This window comes from Trachurus japonicus, chromosome 6 (genome assembly GCF_045865225.1).
Source record: "Trachurus japonicus isolate A0001 chromosome 6, Traja_1.0".
In the NCBI taxonomy this organism is placed as follows: domain Eukaryota; kingdom Metazoa; phylum Chordata; class Actinopteri; order Carangiformes; family Carangidae; genus Trachurus; species Trachurus japonicus.
The window spans coordinates 21,329,042-21,351,320 of record NC_140912.1 but is presented as its reverse complement, the minus strand read 5'-3'; the positions used below and the strand labels follow the sequence as shown (position 1 = coordinate 21,351,320).

General features: G+C 40.2%; 3 protein-coding genes across 9 annotated transcripts; all 3 read right to left on the bottom strand.

Annotated features, from left to right (window-relative positions):
- Positions 1 to 200: 200 nt before the first annotated feature.
- Positions 201 to 7,877, bottom strand: LOC146986125 (troponin I, fast skeletal muscle-like). Of its 3 annotated transcripts, none has more exons than XM_085779755.1 (7): positions 7,863 to 7,877; positions 5,842 to 5,874; positions 3,810 to 3,846; positions 3,586 to 3,714; positions 2,934 to 3,023; positions 1,982 to 2,155; positions 201 to 562 (listed from the first exon to the last, which is right to left on the bottom strand). In XM_085779755.1, the coding sequence occupies exons 2-7, from the start codon at positions 5,847 to 5,849 to the stop codon at positions 488 to 490; spliced, it is 513 nt and encodes a 170-aa protein (XP_085635881.1). In that variant the 5' UTR covers positions 5,850 to 5,874; positions 7,863 to 7,877; the 3' UTR covers positions 201 to 487. The 3 variants fall into 3 exon arrangements, with proteins under 3 accessions (XP_085635881.1, XP_085635879.1, XP_085635880.1); XM_085779753.1 differs by lacking the exon at positions 7,863 to 7,877 and adding an exon at positions 7,338 to 7,482; XM_085779754.1 differs by lacking the exon at positions 7,863 to 7,877 and adding an exon at positions 7,295 to 7,397.
- On the bottom strand, positions 5,842 to 14,245 carry LOC146986124 (troponin I, fast skeletal muscle-like). Of its 2 annotated transcripts, none has more exons than XM_085779745.1 (8): positions 14,055 to 14,245; positions 13,114 to 13,146; positions 11,587 to 11,623; positions 11,355 to 11,483; positions 10,128 to 10,217; positions 9,808 to 9,981; positions 7,863 to 9,725; positions 5,842 to 5,874 (listed from the first exon to the last, which is right to left on the bottom strand). In XM_085779745.1, exons 2-7 carry the CDS (start codon positions 13,119 to 13,121, stop codon positions 9,648 to 9,650), a joined length of 516 nt encoding a protein of 171 aa, XP_085635871.1. In that variant the 5' UTR covers positions 13,122 to 13,146; positions 14,055 to 14,245; the 3' UTR covers positions 5,842 to 5,874; positions 7,863 to 9,647. The 2 variants fall into 2 exon arrangements, with proteins under 2 accessions (XP_085635871.1, XP_085635872.1); XM_085779746.1 differs by having other exon boundaries at positions 14,010 to 14,133.
- Positions 14,246 to 15,776: 1,531 nt separating this feature from the next.
- Positions 15,777 to 20,147, bottom strand: LOC146986123 (troponin I, fast skeletal muscle-like). 4 transcript variants are annotated; one of them, XM_085779750.1, is made up of 7 exons: positions 19,967 to 20,147; positions 19,079 to 19,118; positions 17,502 to 17,531; positions 17,268 to 17,396; positions 16,565 to 16,654; positions 16,246 to 16,419; positions 15,777 to 15,984 (listed from the first exon to the last, which is right to left on the bottom strand). In XM_085779750.1, the coding sequence occupies exons 3-7, from the start codon at positions 17,529 to 17,531 to the stop codon at positions 15,910 to 15,912; spliced, it is 498 nt and encodes a 165-aa protein (XP_085635876.1). In that variant the 5' UTR covers positions 19,079 to 19,118; positions 19,967 to 20,147; the 3' UTR covers positions 15,777 to 15,909. The 4 variants fall into 4 exon arrangements, with proteins under 4 accessions (XP_085635876.1, XP_085635874.1, XP_085635875.1 ...); XM_085779748.1 differs by having other exon boundaries at positions 17,502 to 17,538; positions 19,083 to 19,118; positions 19,967 to 20,144; XM_085779749.1 differs by having other exon boundaries at positions 17,502 to 17,538; positions 19,083 to 19,118; positions 19,922 to 20,094.
- Between the last annotated feature and the right edge of the window lie 2,132 nt (positions 20,148 to 22,279).

Sequence of the window (22,279 nt, the reverse complement as noted above, 5' to 3'; positions counted from 1 at the left end):
TATTTTCTAGTTAATTCAAATTAAACAGATCAGAGTTTGTCTTAAATACAGTAACTGGTTTAACGTGTAAAGACTGATCATCTCAGTGTGTGTCATGTTGTTGTTGTTTTTTTTTAGTGTCAGTTTGATGTCGTGTGATCTGGGAAAAGCAAAAAATCAAGAATGATTAAAAACACAGATAAAAGTGGCAAACAAATTAATCCTTATTTCAAAACATTTATTTCTAATGACTCCATGAAACTCTGCACATGTCGAGCTTGTGTTTCTCTGTCAGATGGTTTCTACTGTTTGTTTCAGTTCAGTCTCAGGCCGACGGGATCAAAAAAAAAAAAAAGAAGAAAAAAAAATAACAAAAGAAAGGAAAAGAAAAGGAAAAGTGTCTAAACCCTCGTCCCTGTTGGTCCCGCTGGGACTCAGAGACACATTCAGTCACTCAGACCTCGGACGGAGACGTCTCCCCACGGTCTTCCTCGTCGGTCCAGGAGGTTTAGGAAGTCTCGAACATCTTCTTCCTGTCAGCTTTGTCCTCAATGTTCTTACGCCAGTCACCGGCCTCTGTAGCCTGAAGACACAAGGACACAAACACACATTAACACAACACACAAACAGTGCTGCAACAATATGTCTTTGTATCGACTCTTTTCTATTGTTTTCTTTCTGTTTCCATTCATTTCACTTCAGTATAAAGTCATGTACATTTAAACCACAGTCTTTTATTTCACTATTGTTGACCTACAGTTCTTTTTTTTGCTCTATTAATGCTACTCCCATCATTATTTTACAGGATATTGCAGATTTTGGTCCACACTACGTCTTTCTATGTTTTGTCTTTGCGTCTGAGGGCAAATGGGCTCTTTGCACAACTCCACTACTTCCTGAACTTAATGCTGCTCCTTTGTTTCCCGTCTTACATTATTGGACAAACTGATGAATCCAGGTGTGTCTGACCATTGTGACCACTCAGACACACCTGGATTTATCAGTTTGTCCAATAATGTAAGACAGGAAACAAAGGAGCAGCATTAAGTTCAGGAAGTAGTGGAGCTGTGCAAAGAGCCCATAAAGCTGCTCTAAATGAGAGTTAATAGTGTAAATACAAAGACAAGTTTGAAAATCACCAGTGAAGTGAATTTATTTCAACTTCCTCTGAATGATTTCTGGATTCAAACTTAAAAAAAAAAAAAAAAAATCTTTATCAAATTCCACAGATTCAAGTTTTGTTTATGCAGCAGCAGAGATTAGGAAAAAAAAATCATTATGACTTTATGGCCTTTTTTAATTTCATGTGTGTCTGGTGCGTTCGTGTGCTCATGTGAAATTCTGACTGATCTAGAGATTAATTAGTGTGAATTATCAGAATCAAATCAAGAAAATAACGTGTTTATCCATTTCATTTTCCTCTTTTTCTATTTTTTCTCATCATTATCTTTCCATTGTATTCTGGTCCGTTTACTTTTTTGGGACATTTTATGAATTGTTTCTTTATTTCCTTTTTAATATTAGCTTAGTTGTTTTAAAAATGACTTGACTCTGACTGATCAGTTCTCCATTTGTTGAGATTATATGTGATTTTATACTTTGCTTCCTTGTGTGAAGCACTTGTTATCCTGAGCGATGAATATCATCATTATCATTATTATAAAACACTAATGTACTTTATATTAGATCTATTTTTCTATTCCTCACAGATTATAATCTTCCACAGATCTGAAAACAAATGTGTTGATTAGAGTTTAACATCAGGACACTTCACAGATGTTTCTGTTTGATCAGGAAAACAACAATATTAAACCGATCAATCAATCAATCAATCAATCAATCAATCAATCAATCAATCAATCAATCAATCAATCAATCAATCAATCAATCAATCAATCAATCAATTTGTTTATTTCGGGCATGTCAATTTAAATCATCATCATCACACTTCATCTTAGTTCAAATAATACAATACAAAAAAGAAACAAAGCCGGACACTCACCTCCTCCTTGACCTCCTTCTTGACCTGCTTCAGGTTGGACCTCAGGTCCATGGTCACCTTGTGCTTGCCTCCCAGCAGGGCCTGCAGCATGGCGTCGGCCGACATGCGCACCTTCTTCAGGGCGGGCTTCTTCACTCCGGCCAGCTCCACCACCTTCATCTTCAGGTCCTCGATCTGCAGGACGAGAATCAGTCCAAAACAAATTTGTTGTGTTAATGTTGTTGTGTTAATACACAAGAGAAAAACATGCAGGAAAACAAGTCTGGATACTTTTAATTTATTTTCCCAGCATGCATTGAGATAATTTAAAGGGTAGTAGCATTTTTTTTAAGTGGGGTTGTATGATCTACAAATAGCCCCTAAGTACTTTAATTGCAGTAGAAGACTCTCTACACTCCTCCCGTTAGCAACGCCAGCCCATAGCCCTGCCCAGAGATTTACAACATACAGTGTTGTGAACAGACCCAAAGAAACGGCCTATTTTCACTGCCTAAAAGAGGTTTTACTTGAAATAATATATATAATTTTTTCCAGCCCTTCAAAGTGCAGGAAAAACGCAGTTTTTATTTGGACCTAACCAGCCAATCAGCAGTTGGTTTGGTCCAAATAAAAACTGCGTTTTTCCTGCACTTTGAGGGGCTGGAAAAAATTATATTATAGCGAACAATGGAACTGTGTATTTTTTTTTCAGGTAAAACCTCTTTTAGGCCGCGAAAATAGGCCGTTTCTTTGGGTCTGTTCACAACACTGTATGTTGTAAATCTCTGGGCAGGGCTATGGTCTGGCGTTGCTAACGGGAGTGCAGAGAGTCTTCCACTGCAATTAAAGTACTTAGGGGCTATTAGTAGAACCCCACTTTAAAAAAATGCTACTATCGCTTTAAGTCTCAATCTCTGACGTCATGATGAATCACAAAGCTGTAACAAACACCTCCTCCCCTCCTGTGTCTCACCTCTTTGTCGGCCTTCGTCACCTTGGACTCGGCGTCGTACCTCGCCTCATCGAGCTTGTCGATGGCAGCATGGAGCTTCTTGCAGAATTCCTGTTGACAAACAAACAAACAAAGGTGTAAACATGTTTAACACACTCCCTCAGCTGCTACATTTCACATCTGACTCATGTAAACTCTGCAATTCCACCTCGTTTCGGAGGAGTTTGTATTTTCTATTGCACTTTTGAGATGATTTTATTCACAACTGAAAATTGTTGTTTGCATATATCAACATTATATATTTTTAGTTGTTATACTTAAAATACATTTTGCTGCCAGTACTTTTCTTTTTTTTTTTTACTTTTCCTCGTTATGAGTGTTTTTATGAACAGATTTCAATACTTCTGTCTGGTTTGTCTGTTTTATTAACACCTATTTTATGAGTCAGAGTTGACAGATCCACTTCTTCATTTTAACTTAATCTATTCCCACTTTTATTGCAGACCAATTCTCATTCCACCATGAGAAGCTGAAGCCCTGACCCTCAGATGTAAAACACCTTCTACACCACAGTGAGATAAAATATATTTCACTTTCTGGGATTAAAAATTGTCAATTTTTAGCTGAGATTTAGCACAAAATAGAAGCTAACGGCAAATGACCCTTCTCTCACCATGAGGGCGGCCTGGTCTCCGCTGGCGTCGGGCTTGGGGCAGGTTTCGGCCATGTAGGCCTCCTTGGCTGCTATGATGTCCTTCTTCTCCTGCTCGATCCAGCCGGCCGCGATCTGCAGCATCAAACTCTGCAGCGAGGAGAAGAAGGAGAAAATAAACATTTCCATGTAAAATAAACATGTCTCCGACACTTTGGTGCTGCCAACGAAGGAGAAGCACTCACCTTCAGATGATGCCTGCGGCTGGATGTCATCTTCTTTCTGTGTAAAAACAAATATTTAAATTTCATATCAGGACGGATGAAGACGATTCATCAGAGAAGATCATTGTTTTCTTAAAGGAATAGTTTTGAAAATACTTTTTTTGTATTTAAAACACTGAATCTACAGATTTTTCATGTCTTATATACTAAAGCAGCAGTTTGTTAGCTTAGCTTAGCATAAGTACTGGAAACAGGGGGAAACAGTTAGCCCAGCTCCGTCCGGAGACATTTCCTAAAAGTGAAAAACAAATGTTTTTCACGCTTTGATTTTGTGCAGATTAAATCAACAATGTATGATGTGTTTTGCTGTGTTTCCCTCTGTTTTCATTCTTTATGCTAAGCTAAGCTAAGATAAGCTAAGCTAAGCTAAACTCACAAGCTGCTGGTAAAAGATCTATCAACACTTAAGAGACTAATCTGACTCCAGGAGACTGAAATCACTGATACCTTATTATGTCATTAACTTCGGCCAAGTCGAGGCAGATTGATGGAGGTATGCTATATGCTACATGCTTCCCGTCTGTCTGCGTTAACGTGCCCCCCCCCCCCCACACCTGCCAGCGACACCTCCCACGCCGCTGTCATCTGAGGCTAAAGGTCGACCTTTAAACTGTCGGTCATCCTCTGAGCTCGCATGTGTTCACATCAGTTTAACTTCAGCTCAAAGACCCAGAGAAGGGGTCCTATGTTCCCTGCTGTTGCTGGTCGATGGGCTCTCCCTACTTATCTGGACTCTCTCTATCTATCTGGCCTGTTTAGCCTCTATACTAAACTTAACCAACTCCTTTCTTCATTGCCTAAACCCAACCAATGGGACAATTCCACTTCTCGCTCAAAGTCACAACTCAACTCTCATTCAGAAATAGGCAAAAATCTGCAAAGTCACAACTGCACTTCCAGGTATGGGACCAAAAATTGCATGTTCCCCGGGTCCTTTTGGAAAAAAGTGGGGAACATAGGACCCTTTTTCTAAAAAATACATAGGGATGATCCCGAGAGAAATATCTCATCACCCCCTCAACTCTTTGTCTTGAACAGACAATAACAACAACGTTTCCTCTAGGTAAATCATTGAGTGTCCCACTCTTTAGTTTTACATTTATTCAGTCAGAAAATAGAGATGGACTTCTGTCAGACTCAAACATTAATGCTAACATGCTAATTGTTAATCAGCTGATGAATGTTTACTCTTCGGTTGCTTTTATTCCATCATTTTCTATGCTTTTAACACTTTTTATCATGTGATACTTGGTGCCTCTAATAAATGAATATAGAGAGAGAGCGCTACGTTTGTATAGTTTTTTACATCTTAAAACACTACACCTGAATGCATGTTGGCGTTGTGTTGGTTGAAGTTGACAAGGATGGATTTACAACATTAAAATGATTAAACCTTTGATCCAAGTTTTCTAACAGTTTATTTTAAGAGACTCATAGTTTCCTCATGGCTTCGAGTTGCAACGACAGTATTTATAGGATCAAAGGCGTTGATGCTCATGGTCATAAATTTAAGATAATTACCACAGTAAACACTTTTTTTTTTTTTAAAGCAGATCTGGCAACAAAAGTAGGTTTCAAATATCAAGTGAAGATTAATTTGAGAGATTAAAGCAGGAAGTTACTCTGGAAACCAACAAGTTTACACAAAAGCAAGAAATCTCACACTTCCTACTGTAGGCTAATTAAATCAAATTAAAATTAAAAAACTGATGGTGTCTAATCCTCCAAAACAAGCTTCTTACACTTACTAAATCTATAGGATGGTTGTGATTTGATTTTAATTCAGACCCACAAGGTCAATGATGCTGAACTCTTTCCTGATCTGTCAATCACTCATCCTGGAAGTAGAGACACCAGATTGTGTCTAAATAAAATATCTTGTTAAGAATAGCCTAAAGCTGTTTTAAAGCAGCACAATAAAACAAATAGTCAGGTTATGACCAGATTAAATCTTGGATGCTTCTAGGATAAGGAAAAAGAAGAAGGTACTCACTCAGACATGTTGGCTGCTTTGGATCTTCACACCCTGTTCGAGACAGAAAACACTTGTGAGTCAAACCTGAGACTGGACAGGTTTTACATAAAACACACCGACTCTGTCCAGCAGCTCGACTGCCCCCCCCCCCCCCCCCCCCCCCCTCCACCAACGTTATCAACCTGCGCCCCATTGACCCGAAACACGACACTTTTTACTATCATGGAAAAGGACGCCAGCGATCACAAACCAGCTAATTTGGGACGGGTGGGGTCGGATGCTCAAGCTCAAACAGTTGCCCCAACTCACCCCCCCACCCCTCCTCCTCCTCCTCTGACCCCCCCCCCCCCAAGACATTGTGCCTAGTATTTAATGTCCTGGAGCAAAGCAAAGATCTGAGCACGAACACGTCTCCAGCTGAGGAACCAAATGTGGCTCAAAGCACGCAGCGAGAGGCGTTAACAGCAAATCTGACATCCTGCAGGCATGCAAACGGACGGCGGGGGTGTCCACAACCCCCCCCCCCCAGCACCATAACACAATATACAGAATCTCACACTCTAAAAAAACATCCTCACACTTTAAAAACAGAGGCAAATAAAAACGTTTAAAAGAAGAATGACAAGTGGAAAACTACAAGCTCCTCGTGTGGGATTATTAACATAACTATAAATTCATCCCTGGATAACAAGATGGCTAATTAACACTAGTGTCCTGTCCACAAAATGTCCAGCTAAAGCCACAAACAGAACAAGATAATGACAGAGAAATCAATTCTCACTCCGAAAGAACCAAAGCTCTGACACAGTCTTTGATTTTACAGGTCATTTTCATGTAAAATGTTAATTAATAGTTTCCAAAAAGATAATTGATGAGTATGAACATGCAAAACATGAAATTCGCCTTATTAGTTTAAAAATATATGAACAAATACATTTGGAATAACAAATATCTGGATGTTTTCTCGAGGATTTTCTTTCCATTGTTGTGATAATTAGCTGAATTATGTTGCGGGTCTAATATAAAGTGGTAGCTTTTTAATATTATAATATTTCTTGAATGTGTTCAGAAATTACACGTGAGATTTAGAGGTAAAATATCCCCAAATATTTGCCAAATGTATTTTTTTGAATCTTTTTTGAATATCAAACCTCCAAATTCCAACAACAATTCACCAATCACTATATCAGCTTAATGACACTTCCTGAGAACCCCGTCAAAATAAAAGACCAAAACGACAAATTAGCCTCCAAATCGTGAACAAACATGAACGTCCAGCATTGATTTCACGGTTCAGCTGCTCCCCTGGTCCTACCTCTAAACTTAAGGGGTCAGAGGTCACACCTGCAGCAAGCCTCTGTAACAAACACTGAAAAAAAAATCACCTCTGTGAGTGTATGTGGGTGGATATAAACCAAATTCCCACCTGCTAACCAGACCTGAGTGTGGCTCAGTGCATTGTTTTTCCTACCAGAGAGAAAGAAGCCGAGCTGCAGGAAGAAAGAGACTCGCACCTACTGAACCTGACGGAGACGAGCGAGGAAGGGGGGGGAGACACTGCCAAGTCCCTAACAGAAAAGATTAAACAGGGTATATAGAGTGTGAAGTGCTCACTCAGCAGAAAAGCCCGCCCTCTTTATGGTAGCAGAGCCACTTCAGACCAATGGGCCGGCAGGCTCCAGAAATACCACGGCTCTCCGAGGAACATCGTAAATTTCTGCCACAGGAAGTCAAAGTCGAAGTCGCCTCCTTGGACGGGTACGTAACCGCGTTCCCTCCCTCACGGTTGAAGCGATTGTGCGACATGATTAACGCTCACACACACTCACAAGTGTCTCTTTACACAAGTGGCTTATCAGGGCCCAGCAAGCAGAGTGTGTGGTGATGAAGCTGAAACCGTCGGTCACGCCCACAAACAAGGTGTCATTTAAAATTAAGTGCAGCTCTGGTTTCAGAAAGATGACGCTGCAGAAGCCACAGTCAAACAAATCAAACTGGACATTTGCACGTTAACATTTCCTCACTGCAGACTCACTTACCTGGCTCAGCCTCAGTTGACCCCGAACTTTCAAACCCAGGAGTGGATTTCATCCTCCATCACTTCTAGAGGCTGGGGGGAAAAAGTGAGACAGGAGGAAAGATTAGAGCTGACGAGAACATTTCGTTTCAACAAGCTGTTTTAAGGTTCAATATCTTACTCTTCTGTGTTTTGCTTCATGTGCTGATCTGTAAGACCATATATTTGTGATATTAAGAGGCAAAAACTGTCTGTTTTCATCAGGTCAATGAGCCAATCAGAAGAGACGATGCTCTGATCTACCTTTATACAGTATGGAGCTTCAACACAAACATCTACCTTTATTTTGAAGGAGCTTTAACACAAACCTGGTTTTGTGGAGATGAAGACGCCCAAACTGACACTAAACCTGGAGGGAAATATTATCTCTTTTTCTCTTTCTATTCAGTCATATTTAATTGATTAACGGTGCACACCTTTAGTCAATCAGCAGAACTCACTGGAAAAAAGAAAATTCTGAATCTCTCACTTGTAAATCTTCATAAATTTAATTTTCAGTTTTCAAAAGATACCAAATATGTCACCTTGGGTTTAGAGAGGAAGGCGTCTAAAATGATTTAACGTCATGAAACTTCACAACTTGAATGATGAAAAACTCAGTATACAGTAAAGATTTTAAAACTGAAAACTGAAACTGAAAACAAAACAAAACAGAAGACAAAGACAAAAAGAGGAAGTCGTTACTCACCCGTTTGTTGAACTTCATGTTGCTGCGACAATCATTAAATGTGATGACAACATGAACCCAAGGATTACCAATGTGATTTTATCAAAATATTTGTTATTTTGATTTGTGTCTGAAACTACAGAGAGACGATGTGCAGGAGGAAAAACCAGCAGAAAGTAGAGAGGGCAGAAGGCTCTCTGCTGACCTCTGGTGGCTCAGGGCCAACACAGCACTCAGTTCACCTGGAGATCAATATACTGCACGTTTAAAGAGTTATTCTTAATGTAAACAGCTCCAGATTGGGAAGTTTCTATTTCTGTCAAAGATTTTATCTTAGATAAAGATCTGGTTTAAAGTAAATAAAACTAAAAGATTAAAGCAGAAGTAAGTGATATATTTGTGTTAATATAAGACTTAAATAGTTATATCTTCCGACAGCAATCACTTACATAGAGTGTTTGGACCGAAACACGGGTCTGTCAGTCACTCTGCTCTGCTCTGAGCCGAGGAGAAAACATTTATCGTATCCTACAGTTTTTATCCAATGAGGAGAGAGAACGGCATGCAGGGCTGTGTGTGCAGCCAAGGGACGCCGTGAATGTGGCGACGTAGGGACGAGGACTGTTATGGTGCGTTCAAGGAAACTCGTAACTCGTGTTTTTCCGACCTGTGAAGTCGTACCAGTTCGATCTGGTACGAGTTCATGGGTCGGAAGATACGAGTGGCCGTTATAGTGCACTTTCACAGGTAAAACAGGTCGGAAAAACACGAGTGGGTTGCCTGAAACGCTACAAAGTCGTAAGTTGTGACTTGAAGCTATAATTTACGGTTTCAGAAGCCTACCTGGAACGCAGCATTAGCCAAAACGACCGGATCGCTTACTTCTGCTTTAAAATGAAGTCTTTAAAATGTGTGTACGGATTAAATAAAAATGGAGTGTGACAGCATTGCCTTATTCCAAAAAAAAGAAATTTAATTGCACAAGTTTTTCCAATTCCATGAAAAAGGGCCAGATGTGACAGAGGGGTGAGATGTGGCAGCCCACAGGAAGTGAAAGGGGCGGGTTGAGTTTGAAAGTCTTTAGGAGGTCTCGAACATCTTCTTCCTGTCGGCTTTGTCCTCAATGTTCTTACGCCAGTCGCCAACGGCCTCTGTAGGCTGAAGGACGAATGAAGGCGTCAAAGCACCGACGTGACGATGAAGGAGAAAGATTGAAATGAATAAGAAAGCAACTCCTCACCTCCTCCTTGACCTCCTTCTTGACCTGCTTCAGGTTGGACCTCAGGTCCATGGTCACCTTGTGCTTGCCTCCCAGCAGGGCCTGCAACATGGCGTCGGCAGACATGCGCACCTTCTTCAGGGCGGGCTTCTTCACTCCGGCCAGCTCCACCACCTTCATCTTCAGGTCATCGATCTGGAAGGAGGAGAATCAGTCCAAAACAAATTTGTTGTGTTAATGTATTTATACACAACAAGTCTGGATACTTTTAATTAATTTTCCCAGCATGCGTCATGATGAACTACAAAGCTGTAACAAACACCTCCCCTCCTGTGTCTCACCTCTTTGTCGGCCTTCGTCACCTTGGACTCGGCGTCGTACCTCGCCTCATCGATCTTGTCGAGGGAAGCATGGATCTTCTTGCAGATTTCCTGTTGCCAAACAAACAAACAAACAAGGGTGTAAACATGTTTAACACACTCCCTCAGCTGTTATATTTCACATGGGAGTCATCGTTTCATTTGTTTCGGAGGAGTTTGTATTTTCTATTGCACTTTTGAGATGATTTTATTTACAATTGAAAATTGTTGTTTGCATATATCAGCATTAGATATTTAGGGTCCTGGCTGCTGTTTCTGACATTCTGACAATTTTTGAAATCTGCCTTGACAACTGCTGCCTCGTCTCTGAGACCCTGAGTCTATTTGAGAAGACACACACCTCAATGCACTTCCAGACAATTAGCTCAGTGAGTTAGGAGCTGGTTCTTGGTGTCAGAGGATGTGGGTTCAAAACCCAAGGAGTTGATGATAACACATTAAAATACCAGATGGTCTTTGTGAAACAAATGTACAAAATATATAGAATAGAATCTTACCTCAAAAACTGAATTTTCTTTTTACAGTGGCTTCAAATCTGCCTGCACGACAGTGAATGGCTTACACAATTTGTGAAGCCACTGTTGAACTGCTACTTGCCAATTAGTTCAGTGCGATAGACAATGGTCTTTGGTTCTAGAAGTTGCGGGTTCAATCCTGAACTGATGCAAATTGAACATTATAAGGTCAACTGTCCTGTCTTCCTATTCTCCTGTTTGTTGCTCAGAATTTGCCTAAATTTGCCAACAGATAGCCCGGACCCGACCCATCGCTGCGCAGCAGCTATACTTTTAGTTGTTAGCTATACTTAAAATACATTTTGCTGCCAGTACTTGTCATTTTTGAACTTTTCCTCGTTATGAGTGTTTTTACGAACAGATTTCAATACTTCTGTCTGGTTTGTCTGTTTTATTGACACCTATTTTATGAGTCAGAGTTGACAGATCCACTTCTTCATTTTAACTTAATCTATTCCCACTTTTATTGCAGACCAATTCTCATTCCACCATGAGAAGCTGATTTCCCTTTTTTTAATGAAGCCCTGACCCTCAGATGTAAAACACCTTCTACACCCCAGTGAGATAAAATAGATTTCACTTTCTGGGATTAAAAATTGCAAATTTTTAGCTGAGATTTAGCACAAAATAGAAGCTAACAGCTAATGGCTAACAGCTAATGTCCCTGTCTCACCATGAGGGCGGCCTGGTCTCCGCTGATTGTGGGCTTGGGGCAGGTCTCGGCCAGGTAGGCCACCTTGGCGGCTGCGATGTCCTTCTTCTCCTGCTCGATCCAGCCGGCCGCGATCTGCAGCATCAAACTCTGCAGCGAGAAGAAGAAAACAAACATTTCCATGTAAAATAAACATTTCTCCAACTCTTTGACGGTGACTTTGCCAACAAAGGCTCTGACGAGAAGCACTCACCTTCAGATGATGCTTGCGGCTGGATGTCATCTTCTTACTGTGACACAAATATTTAAAGTTCATATCAGGACGGATGAAGATGATTCATCAGAGAAAATCTTTGTTTTCTTAAAGGAAAAGTTTTGAAAATACTTTTTTTGTTTTTAAAACATCTACAGATTTTTATGTCGAATATACTAAAGCAGCAGTTTGTTAGCTTAGCTTAGCATAAGGACTGGAAACAGGGGGAGCCGAGCTCCGTCCGGAGACATTTCCCAAAAGTGAAAAACAAATGTTTTTCACGCTTTGATTTTGTGCAGATTAAATAAACAATATATGATGTGTTTTGCTGTGTTTCCCTCTGTTTTCATTCTTTATGCTAAGCTAAAATAAGCTAAGCTAAGCTTAACTCACAAGCTGCCAGTAAAAGATCTGACTCCAGGAGACTGAAATCACTGATACGTTATTATTTCATTAACTTCGGCCAAGTCGACATCTGAGGCTAAAGGTCGACCTTTAAACTGTCGGTCATCCTCTGAGCTCGCATGTGTTCACATCAGTTTAACTTCAGCTCAAAGACCCAGAGAGAAACATCTCATCATCTCCTCAACTCTTTGTCTTGAACAGACAATAACAACAACAACAATGTTTCCTCCAGGATGAATCATTGAGTGTCCCACTCTTTAGTTTTACATTTATACAGTCAGAAAATAGAGATGGACTTCTGTCAAACTCAAACATTAATGCTAACATGCTAATTGTTAATCAGCTGATGAATTGTTTACTCTTCAGTTGCTTTTATTTCATTTTTATTCCATCATTTTCTATGCTTTTAACACTTTTTATGTCTTTTCATGTGATACTTGGTGCCTCTAATAAATGAATAGAGAGAGAGAGCGCTTTATTGTTTGAATAGTTTTTTTACGCCTTAAAACACTACACCTGAATGCATGTTGGCGTTGTGTTGGTTGAAGTTGATAAGGATGGATTTACAACATTAAAATGATTAAACCTTTGATCCAAGTTTTCTAACAGTTTATTTTAAGAGACTCATAGTTTCCTCATGGCTTCGAGTTGCAACGACAGTATTTATAGGATAGGAGATCTGGCAACAAACGTAGGTTTCAAATATTAAGTGAAGATTAATTTGAGAGATATAAGCAGGAAGTTACTCTGGAAACCAACAAGTGTGCATAAAAGCAAGAAATCTCACACTTGCCACTGTAATTAAATCAAATTAAATTGATGTTTCTGACAAACCGATGGTTTCTAATCCTCCAAAACAATTGTTAGCTTCTTAAACTTACTAAATCTATAAAATGGTTGTGATTGGATTTTAATTCAGACCCACAAGGTCAATGATGCTGAACTCTTTCCTGATCAATCAATCACTCATCCTGGAAGTAGAGACACCAGATTTAACTAAAATATCTTGTTAAGAATGAAGTTATTTTAAAGCAGCGCGATGAAACAAATAGTCAGGTTATGATAAGATTAAATCTTGGATGCTTCTAGGATGAAGAAGAGGAAAAAGAAGAAGGTACTCACTCAGACATGTTGGCTGTTTTGGATCTTCACACCCTGTTCGAGACAGAAAACACTTGTGAGTCAAACCTGAGACAGGACAGGTTTTATATAAAACACACCGACTCTGTCCAGCAGCTCGACTGCCTCCCCCCCCCCCCCCCCCCACCAACGTTATCAACCTGCGCCCCTTTGACCCGAAACACGACACTTTTTATTATCATGGAAAAGGACGCCAGCGATCACAAACCAGCTAATTTGGGACGAGTGGGGTTGGATGGTCAAGCTCAAACAGTTGCCCCAAGACAGCTAATTAACACTAGTGTCCACAAAAATATCCAACTAAAGCCACAAACAGAACAAAATAATGACAGAAAAATCAATTCTCACTAGAGAATCAAATTTCAAAGGAAAAACCAAGTGTTAATTAATAGTTTCCAAACAGATAATTGATGAGTCTGAACATGCAAAACATGAAATTCGCCTGATTATTTCAAAAATATACAGTATGAACAAATACATTTGGAATAACAAATATCTGAATGTTTTCAGGAGGATTTTCTTTCCATTGTTGTGATAATTAGCTGAATTATGTTGTGGGTCTTATATAAAGTGTTAGCTTTTTAATATTATAATATTTTTTTGAATGTGAGATTTAGAGGTAAAATATCCCCAAATTTTTTTTTTTATCTTTTTGAATATCAAACCTCCAAATTCCAACAACAATTCACCAATCCCTATATCAGCTTAATGACACTTCCTGAGAACCCCATCAAAATAAAAGACCAAAACGACAAATTTACTTCCAAATCATGAACAAACACGAACGTCCAGCATTGATTTCACGGTTCAGCTGCTCCCCTGGTCCTACCTCTAAACTTAAGGGGTCAGAGGTCACACCTGCCAAACCAAATTCCCACCTGCTAACCAGCCCTGAGTGTGGCTCAGTGCATCGTTTTTCCTACCAGAGTGAAAGAAGCCGAGCTGCAGGAAGAAAGAGACTCGCACACTGAACCTGACGGAGATGAGCGAGGAAGGGGGGGGAGACACAGCAAAGTCCCTAACAGAAAAGATTAAACAGGGTATATAGAGTGTGAAGTGCTTGCTCAGCAGAAAAGCCCGCCCTTTTTATGGTAGCAGAGCCACTTCAGACCAATGGGCCAAAGTGTGTGGTGATGAAGCTGAAGCCGTTGGTCACACCCACAAACAAGGTGTCATTTAAAATTAAATGCAGCTCTGGTTTCAGAAAGATGACGCTGCAGCAGCCACAGTCAAACAAATCAAACTGGACATTGCACGTTAACATTTCCTCACTGCAGACTCACTTACCTGGCTCAGGCGGCTGCAGCCTCAGTTGACCCCGAACTTTCAAAGCCAGGAGTGGATTTCATCCTCCATCACTTCTAGAGGCTGGGGGAAAAAAGTGAGACAGGAGGAAAGATTAGAGCTGACGAGAACATTTAGTTTCAACAAGCTGTTTTAAGGTTCAATATCTTACTCTTCTTCTGTGTTTTATTCCATGTGCTGATCTGTAAGACCATATATTTGTGATATTAAGAGGCAAAAAAGTAGTCCGGTGGCCCTGCTCCATCCGGTGGCCCTGCTCCATCCAGAGGTCCTGCTCCACCCGGCGGCCCTGCTCCATCCAGCAGCCCTGCTCCATCCAGTGGCCTTGCTCCATCCGGCGGCCCTGCTCCATCCGGTGGCCTTGCTCCATCCGGCGGCCCTGCTCCATTTTTCTTTATTTTTTGTGTCATTGTCGTGTGAGCTACTGGACTAATTTGAATTTCCCTCCTAGGGATGAATAAAGTTCTCTACTCTACTCTACTCTACTCTACTTCAATACAAACATCTACCTTTATTCTGTATGGAGCTTTTAGGTTTTGGGTTTGGTAAACTGACTTCATGGTTTTGTGAAGATGAAGACGGACATTAAACCTGGAGGGAAATATTTATCTCTTTTTCTCTTTCTATTCAGTCATTATTTAATTGATTAATGGTGCATATCACAGAAAAAAGTAAATTCTGAATCTCTCACTTGCAAATCTTCATAAATGCGATTTTCAGTTTTCAAAAGATACCAAATATGTCACCTTGGGTTTAAGGAGGAAGGCGTCTAAAATGATTTAACTTCATGAAAATCATTCACAACTTGAATGATGAAAAACTAAAATATACAGTAAAGATTTCATGACGTTGAGGAAACTGAAAAAAGACACAAAAAAGACAAAAAGAGGAAGTCGTTACTCACCTGTTTGTTGAACTTCATGTTGCTGCAGCTTTTGTTGGGGACAATCATTAAATGTGATGACAACATGAACCCAAGGATTACCGATTGATTGATTTTATCAAAATGTTTGTTATTTTGATTTGTGTCTGAAACTACAGAGAGACGATGTGCAGGAGGAAAAACCAGCAGAAAGCAGAGAGGGTAGAAGGCTCTCTGCTGACCTCTGGTGGCTCAGGGCCAACACAGCACTCAGTTCACCTGGAGATCATTATACTGCACGTTTAAAGAGTTATTCTTAATGTAAACGGCTCCTGATTCGGAAGTTATGTCTATTTCTGTCAAAGATTTTTATCTTTTAGATACAGATCTGGTTTAAAGTAAATAAAACTAAAATATTAAAATGAAGTAAGTCTTTAAAATGTGTGTACGGATTAAATAAAAATGGAGTGTGACAGCATTGCCTTATTCCAAAAAAAATAAATTTAATTGCACAAGTTTTTCCAATTCCATGAAAAAGGCCAGATGTGACAGAGGGGTGAGATGTGGCAGCCCACAGGAAGTGAAAGGGGCAGAGTTGAGTTTGAAAGTCTTTAGGAGGTCTCGAACATCTTCTTCCTGTCGGCTTTGTCCTCAATGTTCTTACGCCAGTCACCGGCCTCTGTAGCCTGAAGACACAAGGACACAAACACACATTAACACAACACACAAACAGTGCTGCAACAATATGTCTTTGTATCGACTCTTTTCTATTGTTTTCTTTCTGTTGCCATTCATTTCACTTCAGTATAAAGTCATGTACATTTAAACCACAGTCTTTTATTTCACTATTGTTGGCCTCTGTAGGCTGAAGGACGAATGAAGGCATTAAAGAACCGACGTGACGATGAAGGAGAAAGATTGAAATGAATAAGAAAGCAACTCCTCACCTCCTCCTTGACCTCCTTCTTGACCTGCTTCAGGTTGGACCTCAGGTCCATGGTCACCTTGTGCTTGCCTCCCAGCAGGGCGTGCAACATGGCGTCGGCCGACATGCGCACCCTCTTCAGGGCGGGCTTCTTCACTCCGGCCAGCTCCACCACCTTCATCTTCAGGTCATCGATCTGGAAGGAGGAGAATCAGTCCAAAACAAATTTGTTGTGTTATGTATTTATACACAACAAGTCTGGATACTTTTAATTCATTTTCCCAGCATGCGTCATGATGAACTACAAAGCTGTAACAAACACCTCCCCTCCTGTGTCTCACCTCTTTGTCGGCCTTCTTAACCTTGACCTCGGCGTCGTACCTCGCCTCATCAATCTTGTCGAGGGAAGCATGGATCTTCTTGCAGATGTCCTGTTGACAAACAAACAGACAAACAAACAAACAAGGGTGTAAACATGTTTAACACACTCCCTCAGCTGCTACATTTCACATGTGACTCATGTAAACTCTGCAATTCCACTTCGTTTCGGAGGAGTTTGTATTTTCTATTGCACTTTTGAGATGATTTTATTTACACTTGAAAATTGTTGTTTGCATATAACATTAGATATTTTTAGTTGTTAGCTATACTTAAAATACATTTAGCTGCCAGTAGCTACTTTTCATTTTTGAACTTTTCGTCATTATGAGTTCTTTTACGAACAGATTTCAATAGGCTAACTTATGCCTGGTTTGTCTGTTTTATTGACACCTATTTTATGAGTCAGAGTTGACAGATCCACTTCTTCATTTTAACTTAATCTATTCCCACTTTTATTGCAGACCAATTCTCATTCCACCATGAGAAGCTGATTTCCCTGATTTTAATGAAGCCCTGACCCTCAGATGTAAAACACCTTCTACACCACAGTGAGATAAAATATATTTCACTTTCTTGGATTAAAAATTGTCAATTTTTAGCTGAGATTTAGCACAAAATAGAAGCTAACAGCTAATGGCTAACAGCTAATGTCCCTTCTCTCACCATGAGGGCGGCCTGGTCTCCGCTGATTGTGGGCTTGGGGCAGGTCTCGGCCAGGTAGGCCACCTTGGCGGCTGCGATGTCCTTCTTCTCCTGCTCAATCCAGCCGGCCGCGATCTGCAGCATCAAACTCTGCAGCGAGGCGAAGAAGGAAAAAAAAATTCCATGTAAAATAAACATTTCTCCAACACTTTCACGTTGACTTTGCCAACGAAGGCTCTGACGAGAAGCACTCACCTTCAGATGATGCTTGCGGCTGGATGTCATCTTCTTACTGTGACACAAATATTTAAAGTTCATATCAGGGCGGATGAAGACGATTCATCAGAGAAAATCATTGTTTTCTTAAAGGAACAGTTTTGAAAATACTTTTTTTTGTATTGAATCTACAGATTTTTATGTCGAATATAGCTACTAAAGCAGCAGTTTGTTAGCTTATCTTAGCATAAGGACTGGAAACAGGAGGAGCCGAGCTCCGTCCGGAGACATTTCCCAAAAGTGAAAAACAAATGTTTTTCACGCTTTGATTTTGTGCAGATTAAATAAACAATATATGATGTGTTTTGCTGTGTTTCCCTCTGTTTTCATTCTTTATGCTAAACTAAGCTAAGCTAAGTTAAGATAAGCTAAGCTAAACTCACAAGCTGCCGGTAAAAGATCTGACTCCAGGAGACTGAAATCACTGATACGTTATTATTTCATTAACTTCGGCCAAGTCGACATCTGAGGCTAAAGGTCGACCTTTAAACTGTCGGTCATCCTCTGAGCTCGCATGTGTTCACATCAGTTTAAATTCAGCTCAAAGACCCAGAGAGAAACATCTCATCACCTCCTCAACTCTTTGTCTTGAACAGACAATAACAACAACAACAACGTTTCCTCCAGGATGAATCATTGAGTGTCCCACTCTTTAGTCTTACATTTATACAGTCAGAAAATAGAGATGGACTTCTGTCAAACTCAAACATTAATGCTAACATGCTAGTTAATCAGCTGATGAATTGTTTACTCTTCAGTTGCTTTTATTTCATTTTTATTCCATCATTTTCTATGCTTTTAACACTTTTTATGTCTTTTCATGTGATACTTGGTGCCTCTAATAAATGAATATATAGAGAGAGCGCTTTATTGTTTGAATAGTTTTTTACGTCTTACACTTGAATGCATGTTGGCGTTGTGTTGGTTGAAGTTGATAAGGATGGATTTACAACATTAAAATGATTAAACCTGTGTTCCAAGTTTTCTAACAGTTTATTTTAAGAGACTCATAGTTTCCTCATGGCTTCAAGTTGCAACGACAGTATTTAAAGGATCAAAGGCGTTGATGCTCATGGTCATAAATTTAAGCCAATTAGGCTACCACTAAACACATATTTTTTTTAAGCAGATCTGGCAACAAAAGGTTTCAAATATTAAGTGAAGATTAATTTGAGAGACATAAGCAGGAAGTTACTCTGGAAACCAACAAGTTTACATAAAAGCAAGAAATCTCACACTTCCCACTGCAAGTAAATCAAATTAAATTGATGTTTCTGACAAACTGATGTTGTCTAATCCTCCAAAACAATTGTTAGTTTCTTAAACTTACTAAATCTATAAGATGGTTGTTATTGGATTTTAATTCAGACCCACAAGGTCAATGATGCTGAACTCTTTCCTGATCAATCAATCACTCATCTTGGAAGTAGAGACACCAGATTTAACTAAAATATCTTTTTAAGAATGAAGTTATTTTAAAGCAGCGCGATGAAACAAATAGTCAGGTAAAATTTTGGATGCTTCTAGGATGAAGAAGAAGAAAAAGAAGAAGGTACTCACTCGTGAGACATGTTGGCTGTTTTGGATCTTCACACCCTGTTCGAGACAGAAAACACTTTTGAGTCAAACCTGAGACAGGACAGGTTTTATATAAAACACACCGACTCTGTCCAGCAGCTTGACTGTCCCTCCCCCCGACATTATCAACCTGCGCCCCTTTGACCTGAAACACGACACTTTTTATTATCATGGAAAAGGACGCCAGCGATCACAAATCAGCTAATTTGGGACGGGTCGGGTTGGATGGTCAAGCTCAAACAGTTGCCCCAAGACGGCTAATTAACACTAGTGTCCACAAAAATATCCAACTAAAACCACAAACAGAACAAGATAATGAGAGAAAAATCAATTCTCACTCCTAAAGAATTGAAGTTGGGGATCAATCAAAGGAAAAACCAAGTGTTAATTAATAGTTTCCAAACAGATAATTGATGAGCCTTAACATGCAAAACATGAAATTCGCCTGATTATTTCAAAAATATATGAACAAATACATTTGGAATAACAAATATCTGAATGTTTTCATGAGGATTTTCTTTCCATTGTTGTGATAATTAGCTGAACTATGTTGTGGACCTAATATAAAATGTTAATATTATAATTTTTTTTTTTTTAATGTGTTCAGAAATTGCATTTGAGATTTTGAGGTAAAATATCCCCAAATATTTGCCAAATGTATTTTTTTGAATCTTTTTGAATATCAAACCTCCAAATTTAAACAACAATTCACCAATCACTATATCAGCTTATTCACACCTGCAGCAAGCCTCTGTCCCAAACACTGAAAAATCACCTCTGTGAGTGTATGTGGGTGGATATACTGTAAACCAAATTCCCACCTGCTAACCAGACCTGAGTGTGGCTCAGTGCATTGTTTTTCCTACCAGAGTGAAAGAAGCCGAGCTGTAGGAAGAAAGAGACTCGCACACTGAACCTGACGAGCGAGGAAGGGGGGGAGACACAGCAAAGTCCCTAACAGAAAAGATTAAACAGGGTATATAGAGTGTGAAGTGCTTGCTCAGCAGAAAAGCCCGCCCTTTTTATGGTAGCAGAGCCACTTCAGACCAATGGGCCAAAGTGTGTGGTGATGAAGCTGAAGCCGTCGGTCACGCCCACAAACAAGGTTTTATTTAAAATTAAGTGCAGCTCTGGTTTCAGAAAGATGACGCTGCAGCAGCCACAGTCAAACAAATCAAACTGGACATTTGCACGTTAACATTTCCTCACTGCAGACTCACTTACCTGGCTCAGCCTCAGTTGACCCCGAACTTTCAAACCCAGGAGTGGATTTCATCCTCCATCACTTCTAGAGGCTGAGGGAAAAAAGTGAGACAGGAGGAAAGATTAGAGCTGACGAGTACATTTCGTTTCAACAAGCTGTTTTAAGGTTCAATATCTTACTCTTCTGTGTTTTATTTCATGTGCTGATCTGTAAGACCATATATTTGTGATATTAAGAGGCAAAAACCATCTATTTTTGTCAGGTCAATGAGCCAATGAGAAGAAAAGATGCTCTGATCTACCTTTATACTGTATAGAGCCTTTAGGTCTTGGGTTTGGTAAACTGACTTCATGGTTTTGTGGAGATGAAGACGGACATTAAACCTGGAGGGAAATATTTATCTTTTCTGATCTTCTCTCTATTCAGTCATGTGTTTAATTGATTAACGGTGCGCACCTTCAAATCAATGGTAACTGGTCTGTATTTATATAGCGCTTTTCTACCTGAAACGATACCACATTCACCCATTCACACACACATTCACACACTGATGGCAGAAGCTGCCATGCAAGGCGCGAACCACGACCCATCAGGAGCAAGGTGGGTAAGGTGTCTTGCCCAAGGACACTACGGCAGCAACCGGGACAGAGCGGGATTCGAACCGCCAACCCTGTGATCATTGGACAATCCACTCTACCACCTGAGGTGCCATGGGTGCCAAGGGCTGCCATTCCGAACGTTTACTTTAATGTGTCGGAGTGCCGGCCCTTAATTATTTATGGAAAAGGGGTGCCTTTCCGAACCTGAAAAAAGTCAGCCATTAAAATGTTTAAGGCACTGGGTACACACATTGCAGCGAGTGCTTTCGTAGCACAGTGGTTAGAGCATCCGCCTCCGACGCAGGAGATCAGGGTTTGACTCCCGAAGGAGCTGCATATTAGCAGAGACTTTCTTGGCCTCTACCTGATCTTTTTACTAAACTTAACCAACTCCTTTCTACATTGCCTAAACCCAACCAAAGCACAGAGCAAGGACATTTATTTTTCAGCAGGAGCGCTGCGGCTGCATCAGACTCGCACCTGGGTGAAACTTTGGAGGGGGGTGGGGGGCTGTCCCCCGCGGCGCGATCGTCAAATCACGAGAGAATCCGGTCAATTTTCAAAATAAAACACATTCGGAACAGCGGCCCCTCAAAAGGAACTTTCGGACTGGCAGACCGTCGGAATGGCGGTCCTTCGGAATGGGGGTCGCCCCCCCAAAAAGACACACCAAAAGACATCCAAATACCTCCATTTAAAAATTAAATAAGTCTATATTTCAAGCTTGTTTTGTAGCGGAAGCTCCTCTTCCCAGTTCGTCAAATTTGGACAAACTCGGGAAGAGGACAGACCCTAGTTCGTCCAAATTTGACGAACCGGGAAGAGGAGCTTCAAGAAGCTTCCGCTACAAACAAGCTTGAAAAATAGACTTCTTTAATTTTTTTCGGAACAATTTCGCATTTCGGGGCTTCAATACAAGACGGACATTACATACGAGCAGCATGGAGGTATTTGGATGTTTTTTGGTGTGTCTTTTTGTTACGAAGACAGTTGGTATCCATACATGCACTGCTACGCTGAGACCCCCTGTAACTCAGAGAAGCCACGGAGGACTCTGAAACTTCTCCCAGCCCTTAGTTGACATGAGGGTGAGTAGATAATGAGTGCAATTTCAATTTTAAGGAGGAAGGCTTCTAAAATGATTTAACGTCATGAAAATCATTCACAAGTTACTTTTAGAAGAAAAACTCAATATACAGTTAAGATTTAATGACGTTGAGGAAACTGAAAACGAAACAAACACAAAAAAGGCGAGAAAGTTGTTACTCACCCGTTTGTTGAACTTCATGTCGCTGCAGCTTTTGTTGGCGACATGATTCATTAAATGTGATGACAACATGAACCCAAGGATTACCAATGTGATTTTATCAAAATAT